The following is a 10,303-nucleotide window of genomic DNA, read 5'->3' as shown; positions in this document are numbered from 1 at the left end:
CATGGGAAAATTGTACAAAATACGTTGTGGTTTAAATAAAATGAAGAATCTCCTCAATTTTGCTTCAAATGTAAGCTGTATGTCAATTTTAAAAGTATTGAGTTGATGGTTATTAACAACATGACTTCCAAGAATTGGAAACCAATGCAACGCTGGACTCTGCTTCATGTAAAGCGTTAGAGAAATAAATCAAAGGTAAAAAGAGGTGTCAGGGTGGTGCAGTGGTAGAGTTGCTGCCTTACAGCACCAAACACCCAGGTTCGATCCAGACTACGGGTGCTTGTCTGTGCGGAGTTTGTACGCTCTCCCCGAGATCTGCGTGGGTTTTCTCCGGGTGCTCCGGTTTCTTCCCAGACTCCAACGACGTTCGGGTTTGTAGTTTAATTGGTTTGGTAGAATTGTAAATTGTCCCTAGTGTGTGCAGGATAGTGTAAGTGTGCGGGGATCGATGGTCAGTGCAGACTTGGTGGGCCGAAGGACCTGTTTCCGCCCCTTAACTCTAAACTAGACTAAACAAAACAATAAGGAGGAGTTTAGTGGGATATGAGTGACGTGTGGGAAGATGGGTCCAGCTTACATGGGGCTGCTTGATCGGCATGGACTAGTTGGGCAAACGGCCTGTTTTCATGCTGTCTGACTCTACAACTCTCTAAACCTCTATGTGTGTGTGTTCATGTGCAGGTAGTTTAAACCTGCGAATTCTGTGAAAAGGACATAAATGGCCACTAATACCTGTATCCACAGCATTGTTGCTGGTTGTGCTGAAAGATCAGAAGAAACCCAGTTCAGTAGAAATTATACTGCTACATTTTTCCTTTTATTCGTTGCCTTCTGTGAATGAGTGACATTTTCTGGGGCTGCTGCCCCTTGATCTCTTACACTAATAAATGGTACGCCAGGTAAACAGATGTGACCACTGCAGGCATCAAAACCAGTGGGTTTCCATTGTTAATTTGATCCGCATAACCATAGCCAGTCCTGCATGAATTCATAATCTCTTCATATGGAATGGGCTCATCATCTCCTGGAGAAAGGGATTTAACCTAAGAAAAGGAACAGAAATAATATATATTTTAACCCCTCCAGTCTATTAACATGTGGACCTTAGTGTTTTCCAAGATGGCGCCCAGCCCAGGTGACTATTTGCGTGCTAACCACAGAAGCAGATCTACAAACTCACATTACATTCGCTCCGCACTATTAAATATTTATTCCTACAGCAATATTTCTTAGTTTAATGATCTTCTTATCCTCGGACTATCCTTGTCTGGACTTTGCTGTTTTTTTGTTTCTGATTTCTGTTTCTGTTCTCTACTGCACAACCGCCAACAGCTGGGCTATCTCGTGCAGGTGCCTGCCACTAAACGTTATTCCTTTATCATGTATCTATGCACTGTAAATGGATCGATTGTAATCATGTGTTGTCTTTCTGCTGACTAGTTAGCACGCAACCAAAGCTTTTCACTGTACCTCGGTACACGTGACAATAAACTAAACGAACTAACCATCGTGGTCTCTTCCCTCCACTGACGTTGCCTAGCCCATTGAGATCCTACAACACTTTTTTCCCACAAGGATCTTGTCAGGACTGGAGGGCTTCAGTTATAAGGAGAATCTGGATAGGTCGGGATTGCTTTCCCTGGCGTAACGGAGGCTGAAAGTTTTGTAAAATGATGAGGGGCAGAGATAATGTGGATGGTCACTGGCCTTGTTCCCCCAGGGTTGAGAAGTTTAAAACTAAAGGGTATTGATTTAAGGTGAGGTGGAAAGTTATAGAGGGGCACGTTTTTCACACAGAGAGTAGTGGTTGTGTGGAACGAGCTGTCAGAGGAAGTGGTGCAGTTTGATACAATGACCGTGTTTAAAAAGGTATTTCCACAGGTTCATAGATAGGAAAGGTTTAGAAGGAGTAGGTTAAAACAAAGACACGTGGGACAAGCTGAGGGAGCAATCTTGATTGGCAGAGATTAGTTGGGCCAAAGAGACTGATTCCTCACCAGACAACTTTCTGACACCGACATCAGCTTTAATTCAATAAACTTACATTATTTCCCATCTGTCTGCACAATCACATGGATTCTTTCATTTCAGATATTTCCAGTTTCAACTGGGAACTCTGGAATCAGCATGGGGCTTTGTGCAACATGGCGTTTCTCCTTGCAACCTCTGACCTGACGGTCTACAACTTCAATTGTTTTCATTGTGTCAACACAGAATGTGTCACTTCCTGTTCCACTGCTGTTTTCAAGAATCTATCTGTACAACAGCAACTGAGGAGATGTTTGTGGTGAGATTGTGGGAGAGATTTACCACCCGCCTCAGAGTCATAGACTCACACAGCACATGAGCAGGCCCTTCGGCCCAGCTTATCCATGCCGACCAATGTGACCATCTACGCTAGTCCCACCTGTCATGTTTGCCCATATCACTCTGATACTTTCCTATCCATGTACCTGTCCAAATGTCTTTTAAATGTTGTTATAGTTTTTGCCTCAACCATCTCACCTGGCAGCTCATTCTAAATACCCACCACCCTCTGTATGAATCCATATTTAGTCATATTTAGCCATATTTAGTCATTTAGCCATTCTTTAGTGTGAGGGTGGTTAATGTGTGGAACATTGCCACAGAGGGCTGTGGAGGCCGTCAGTGGATATTTTTAAGGCAGAGATAGACAAATTCTTGATTAGGACAGGTGTCAAGGGTTATGGGGAGAAGGCAAGCAAATGGGATTAGGAGGCAGTGATCAGCCATGATTGAATGGCGGAGTAGACTCATTGGGCCGAATGACCTAATTCTACTCCTGCAACATGAACCTATGAACATATACCCGCCTCCCTCTGAACTGAAAACTGAACTGAAATGATCATAAATCTCAATATATAATAACTTCATCAAAGATGGCTACAAAAACAATTGCAAAGTTTCTAAATTTACTCCTGTAGTTTTACGTGGGAGTCAGCATAACAAGCAGGAGAAGCCTGATGTTCAGTTACAGCTGGCTAACTTGAAGTTATTTTAAGGAACTGCCGGTTGCTGGTTTGTAAAAATTGACACAAAGTGTTGGAATAACTCAACGGGTCAGGCAGCATTTCTGGAGAACATGGATAGGTGATGTTTCGGGTCGAGAGCCTTCTTCAGATAGGTTGTAGGTGTGTGTTTGGGGAACTGGAAGACATTTGGAAGAAAAGAGGGGAGGACAAAGTCTGGTGGGTAATATGTTGATACACACAAAATGCTGGAGTAACTCAGCGGGACAGGCAGCAACTCCGGATAGAAGGAATAGGTGACGTTATGTGTTGAGACCCTTCTTCAGACATTTCTTCCAACACAATGGGCTGATACAGGTGAGTAGAGTTTTTTGATAGACAGACGTTTGGACAAAGGCCTGCAGAACTCCCAGGTGAGCACAGAAGTCCACCTGCACCTGATGCAGCCTCATCCATTGCATGTGGTGTTGCTAATGTGGCCTCCTGTACATCGGCGAGACCAAGCGACCACTTGGTGCCAGTTTCTCTACACACTTGCACTCAGTTCACCATGGCCTGCTGGATCACCCTGTTACTAACCATTCAACCTCCTCTTCCTATTCCCATACTGACCTCTCTTTCCTGGGATTCCAACGTTGCAAGAGTGAGGCCACACACAAACGTCAGCAACAACTGTTCATATTCTGTTTGGCCAATAGTATGAACATTGAATTCTCTAAGTTTAGGTCACTATATAACCCACTCCCTCTCCCTTATTGCCCCACATTCCCCCCTCCCATTCTTCACTGCCCCTCCCCCCCCTCATCCCAGTGCCCCACCTGGACTCGCACCAATTTCTAACCTCCTTCTCCCCTTCCACCGACAATCACAACAGAGCTTTATTTGTCATTCGGTACCAAGGTACCAAACAAAATTACATAGCAGTCACACAAAAAAAAACACAAGACACATGACCCCAACACAAACGTCCATCACAGTGACTCCAAACACCCCCTCACTGTGATGGAGGCAACAAAACTTCCACTCTCTTCCCCACGCCCACGGACAGACAGCTCGTCCCCGACCGACCCGCACAGTCCACGCAAGGGGATGGAAGTCCCCGCGGCCGAGCTGCACCGGGCGCTGAAACGTCTCGCGGTCGAGCCGGGCGATGGAAGGCCCCACGGCCGAGCCGTGCGCAGCTAAGTCCCGCGGCCGAGCCGCGACGGGCGATATTAGGTCACGGGCACGAGCCGCACCGGGCGATGGAAGGCCCCCGCGGCCAAGCCGCACCGGGCACTGTTAATTCCTCAATCATTCCTCCAGCTTCACAACTCTTCAATCCTTTTGTCTCACACCTTCTGTCTTTTCATCTCTGGCCTTTGTCCAACCATCTGTCCATCACAACCTGTATCACTAGGTTTTGTCCTGCCCATTCTCTCTTCCAGCTTTCTTCTCCCCACCCCCACAATCTGTCTGCAGAAGAGTCTCGGCCCAAAAGGTCACCCACCCCTGCTCTCCAGAGATGCGGCCTAACCCCTTGAATTACTCCAGCACTTTGTGCTGCTATTTTAACGATATCTTTCTCAGACAATGAGCCGGGTAATCGCTTCCCCAGCTAATCCTTACCTCTTCTATTTGCTGAAAGACTCTGAGAAAGTTATTTCCAAGGGCTCCATTTACTTCTACGTCAGTCCAATTTCTCCGCAGGAGTTCAGCTACTAAATCAGGATAGAAGGACACGTCATCCAAACCTGTAGGAACTCTTTAAAGAGAAAACATGGAAACTGTAACTTGGCTGGTTGATGATGAGATGATTCAAATGCTTTCCTCCCTCTTGGCCAGAACCAAAACATTATAATATCACAAGAATTTTTACAGGGCAAGAGACTACTCAGCCCATCAAGTTTTTCCTATCTTGAGAAAAGCATTCCTAGAATAATACAGCGTGAAAACAGGCCCTTCGGCCCAATGTGCCCACACCGGCCAACATGTCCCAGCTACACTAGTCCCACTTGCCTGCGTTTGGCCCATATCCCTCCAAACCTGTCCTATCCATGTACCTGCTTAACTGTTTCTTAAACATTGGGATGGTCCCTGCCTCAACTACTTTCTTTGGCAGCTAATTCCATACACCCGCCACCCTTTGTGTGAAAAAGTTACCCCTCAGATTGCTATTAAATCTTTTCTCTTTCGCCTTAAACCTATGTCCTCTGGTCCTCGATTCACCTACTCTGGGCAAGAGACTCTGTGCATCTACCCGACCTATTCCTCTCATGATTTTATACACCTCTAAAACATTCCTATCTGGTTTATTTACATAATCTATCCCCACACGCCTCCATTACTACGAAGAGATTGTCATCAGGATCAAGAGGTCATTGTGTTTCCTACACCACTCTCAGGAACACCTTGGAAAGCAGATAAGACTTTGTCACAGTTTACATAGAAACATCGAAACATCGAAAATAGGTGCAGGAGGAGGCCATTTGGCCCTTTGAGCCAGCACCGCCATTCATTGTGATCATGGCTGATCATCCACAATCAGTAACCCGTGCCTGCCTTCTCCCCACATCCCTTGATTCCGCTAGCCCCTAGAGCTCTATCTGACTCTCTTTTAAATTCATCCAGTGAATTGGCCTCCACTGCCTTCTGTGGCAGAGAATTCCACAAATTCACAACTCTCTGGTGAAAAAGTTTCGTCTCACCTCAGTTTTAAATGGCCTCCCCTTTATTCTTAGCCCTTGGTTCAAGACTCCCCCAACATTGGGAACATTTTTCCTGCATCTAGCTTGTCCAGTCCTTTTATAACTATAGATGTCTCTATAAGATCCCCTCTCATCCTTCTAAACTCTAAACTCCTGCCTCCTCCAGTAAAACCCTCTGCACGTGGGGAGCTCAGTCCTTGCCGAAGTCAATTCAGGAGGAGCCGGTGGAGAGATCATTGGAGCAGGAGGATCTTGGGAGAAGGTAATGAAAGGATGATCTCTCTGGATGCATTGGAGGAACCATTTGAATCGCCCAGAGGTTCTTGAGAATCCACTCCACAGGTTGGGAAGGCCATCTATGATATAGGCACACCAATTTCCTTTGGTGTCCAATTGCCAAGGTCAAGGGTGAGAAGACGAAATGTGTAGGAAGGAAGTGCAGATGCTGGTTTACACCGTAGACAGACACAAAGTGCTGGAGTAACTCAGCGGGACAGGCAGCATCTCTGGAGAGAAGGAGTGGGTGACGTTTCGGGTCAAGACCCTTCTTCAGATTGTCTATCATGGATGAGAAGTTGTTATCGACCTTTCATCTGCCGACAGCTCATCTGCAGTCAGTTCAGGAGGCATTAACCCTCACCTACAATAACACCACAAGCAAGTTTGCAGAAAGCTGCCCAGCTTTTGCTTGGCATCAGCGTTTCCTTGTTGCCTATGTAAACAGAACAGGATTTAATGCCGACTTCTTTATCCCAGGAATATTTTGCACCGTAATGTCAGAATAAAATAGGAGCACATTATTGACTTTATACTTCAGTGATACAGCACAGAAACAGGCCCTTCGGATTAGCGCTATCCTACACACTAGGAACAAATTGCAAATTTACCTGAAGCCAATTAACCTACAAACCTGTACGTCTTTGGAGTGTGGGAGGAAACAGGAACACCTGGAGAAAACCCACATGGTCACACGGAGAACGTACAAACTCCATACAGACAGCACTCGTGGTCAGGATCGAACCCGCATCTCCGGCGCTGTAAGGCATCAACTCTACCGCTACCGTGCCACTGTGCCACCCTTAACAAGAATAAGATCATGGTAGATCTATCACCTGAGTGTCATCTTCTTGTTCCAACCCCCATATACTTTGCATTCAAACCAAACCTGGATAGGTTTTTGAGAAGATAGAGTCATTCTGTGTGTGAGTCTCCACAACCCTCCAAAGATTCAGATAAGGAGCTGTGACTGACCACCTCAAGCAGCTCTGGGCCTGGTGGAGCTGGCTGGTGCTTGCAGCATGTTTGTGTGGGAAGTCACGGGTGGGGAGAGCTGGAAGTGTGGCGCTCTCTCTGAAACTGCTTGGCAAGCTATCACAAGGTCAAAGTGATAGAAGCAGAATTAGGCCACTCGGCCCATCAAGTCTACTCCACCATTCATTCATGGCTGATCTATCTCTCCCTGCTAACCCCATTCTCCTGACTTCTCCCCATAACCCCTGACACCCGTACGAATCAAGAATCTATCTATCTCTGCCTTAGAAATATTCATTGATGGCCTCCACAGCCATCTGTGGCAAAGAATTCCACAGATTCACCACCGACTGAAGAAATTCCTCCTCGTCTCCTTCCTGAAGGAACGTTCTGTGATTCTGAGGCTATGACCTGTGGTTCTAGACCAGTGGTGTCAAGCTCATTTTAGGTCACGGGTAGAAATGTGCAAAATGCGACTTCATGCGGGCAGGATCAGTTGTGCACGGGCGAACACACGCGAACACACGAACACACGCGCAAACGCGAACACACGCGCACACACGCACACGCACACACGTGCACACGCACACACACGCACACATGCGCGCACACGCACACACACGCGCACACGCGCACACACGCAGACGCGCACACACTCGCACACACGCGAACACACACGCACACACGCGCACACACACGTACACGAGCTCCCACAGGTTTCCTTGCCTTCGTGTTTTCAACATGCTCTCATGTGTCTCAGTCTCTGCTTTAACTACAAAGTGTTTCACTTTACGAGTTTCGAAGAAGATTGCCAGGCAAGCATTACTTTTATGATTGGTATCTAGGCCTTAGATAGAGTGGATGTGGAAATAATGTTTCCAGTAATAGGGGAGTCTAAGACCAGAGGTCACAGCATCAGAAAAAAGGTCATACATTCAAAATGGAGATGAGGAGGAATGGGTGGTGAATCTGTGGAATTCATTGTTACAGACAGCAGTGGAGGCCGAGATTGATAGGTCTTGATTAGGTTACAGGGAGAAAGAAGACTATAGAATGTGGTTGAGAGACAAAATAGATCAGCCAAGGTTGAATGGACAAAGTAGACTTGATGGGCTAAACGACCTAATTCTGTTCCCCTGAATTATAGTCTTCCTACAGTGTTTATGTTTTGCCCACAATGGGCTGGCTGGGTGGTGAACAGCCAAACAGCAGCTACCTGGCATGGTCAAAGATGGTCTGTCCATCATCTCACCTGAAGGCCCCGCTCCCCATCCTTCTCCTTATGTCTTTCTTCCTTCCCCTCGCATCCTCTCCCCTCACCTCTCATGTCCTTCTCTACCCTCACCTTCTCCCTCACCTGCCCTCTCCCTTTCCTCAGCCTCTCCCTTCTCTCATCCCCACTTCCTTCCTTCCAACTACTCCCCCACTCCCCTCCCTCGACACCCTCTCTTCCCTTCCTCATCCCTAAAAACCCTCCCTTCCCTCATCTGCTCCCCCTCCCCTTCCTTTACCACCACCTTCTCCCTTCTCTTCCCTTTTCCCACATAACTACCAGCACGTCTCCACATCCCACCTAACCCAAACCCAGAGCCCCCACCCTGGAGAGCAGCTGAGATTGTGGATCGCTGGCTGTGGCCCCATTCACAGTGTGGTGACTTCCCACCAGCCTCTGTCCACGCACTCACCTGGGTCTCAGGTACATGGTGGCAGTCTCTGTGGCGGCAGCCCAGGCACTTCCTGGTGTCCACAACAACGCTGAGACTCCCCACCTATCCACGCACTCACCTGGGTCTCAGGTACATGGTGGCGGTCTCTGTGGTGGCAGCCCAGGCACTTCCTGGTGTCCACGACAACGCTGAGACTCCCCACCTTCCCCAGCGCGGCCCCTTTCCGCCCGTGTCCCCGCATGGCCGGATCTGGGCCTAGCTTCCACTCAACCCCCGGGAGCTGTGGAGTGGGGCGGTGACAGCTGCAGATCGCACTTGCATTTTCCTTCTGCGCAAAATTCATATTTGCTGCGAGTTTAAGGGGTCATGAGCTCACTTTCCGTGTACAATCTAACGCATAAAGTGAACTGCATGTTTCCCAGCTTTGTGCCATCCGCAAAGCTAAACAATCTAACAGCCCTTTTATTCCCCCAAATGATCCCATCCCTGACGCCCCAGGGTTTGACACCCCTGCCCCAGACTCTCCCACTAGTGGAAACACTCCCTCCACATCCACTCCATCCTAGCCTTTCACTCTTTGGTAAGTTGCTGCTCTGCTGGGAGAGGACAGAACGTACAAACTTCACAACAAGGAGGGAACCCAGGAGATGAACGGGCTGCATACCTGCTGTGACCCCCCACCTTCAGGTTCAAGAACAGCTTCATGCAGCAACTAACGGACAGTTGAACCCCACACTCTAACCACACCCCACCTCACCAACTGTGATCTACTCTGGACTAAGTTTTGATTGCACAACATACAAGTTATTCTGTTACTGATTATTGTAAATTTAATTAATTTTGTTGAGTTTAGTTCAGATTAGTTCAGAGATACAGCATGGAAACAGGGTCTTTGGCCCACCGAGACCGCGCCGACCAGTGATCCCTGCACCTCCATTATCCTACACGCATGAGGGACAATTCACACTGATACCAAGCCAATTAACCTACAAAACTCCACGTCTTTGGAGAGCGGGTGGAAGCCGAAGATCTCGAAGAAAACCCACGCAGGTCACGGGGAGAACGTACAACCTCTCTACAGACAATAGTCAGGATCGAACCCGGGTCTCTGGCGCTGAAAGCTCTGTGAGACAGCAACTCGACCACTGCCCCACCGTGCCGCCATATGTGTGTTACTTTGTTAATGGGTCTTTAAGGCTGCAGCAAGTAAAAATGTCACCGTTCCATTTGCGATAGACATGACAGTGAAACACTCTTGACTCTTGCCTTGACCAGATTGTACAGCAGTCAAACTCTCCTGACCCATGTCAACATGGACAATCAAATCCCTCATGGCAGCAGTGCGCCCCCTTCTGGTGCCAGTGTGCGCCTAGCAGTTAGCTCTCAGTTCCTGCAGGATAACAGTCAGGTCTAGGTGACGTCAAGTGGTGCTCTCTGATCAGAACACCCAGAGATTCCATTGAAGCACAGACATTTTGGACAGCCTCAGCCAAGCCTCCTTGGAAGTGGGAATGGTCTCCATCTGTTGCTGCCACCCGCGGCTGTCCACCAATTCCCGCTGGAAATCATGTAGTTCCAGAACCTCATGAAGTCCTGCTCGTGATCAGAGTTGGGCCTGCCCCAGTCCACGACATTGCTTGTTTCTACCAGGCAGTGTGGAAAATGTACCAAGAATTTCAGTATGCATCTGCTTTACTCTTTCTGTAAA

The 10,303-nt window shown here is 47.8% G+C and overlaps 1 protein-coding gene across 1 annotated transcript in view; it reads right to left on the bottom strand.

Annotated features, from left to right (window-relative positions):
* Positions 1 to 558: 558 nt before the first annotated feature.
* The window catches only part of dpep1 (dipeptidase 1), a 39,896-nt gene continuing 30,151 nt past the window's right edge, over positions 559 to 10,303 (bottom strand). Inside the window, exons 10-11 of the mRNA XM_078401794.1 lie at positions 4,599 to 4,734; positions 559 to 1,043 (exon numbers count right to left, since the gene is read on the bottom strand). Of these exons, the coding sequence (XP_078257920.1) occupies positions 876 to 1,043; positions 4,599 to 4,734 (304 nt within the window). The 3' untranslated portion in view covers positions 559 to 875. The remainder of the gene's footprint in view (positions 1,044 to 4,598; positions 4,735 to 10,303) is intronic.

Source organism: Rhinoraja longicauda, chromosome 6 (genome assembly GCF_053455715.1).
Source record: "Rhinoraja longicauda isolate Sanriku21f chromosome 6, sRhiLon1.1, whole genome shotgun sequence".
Lineage (NCBI taxonomy): Eukaryota > Metazoa > Chordata > Chondrichthyes > Rajiformes > Arhynchobatidae > Rhinoraja > Rhinoraja longicauda.
The sequence above is the reverse complement of the archived record's forward strand: the minus strand, read 5'-3'. Positions and strand labels throughout refer to the sequence as shown.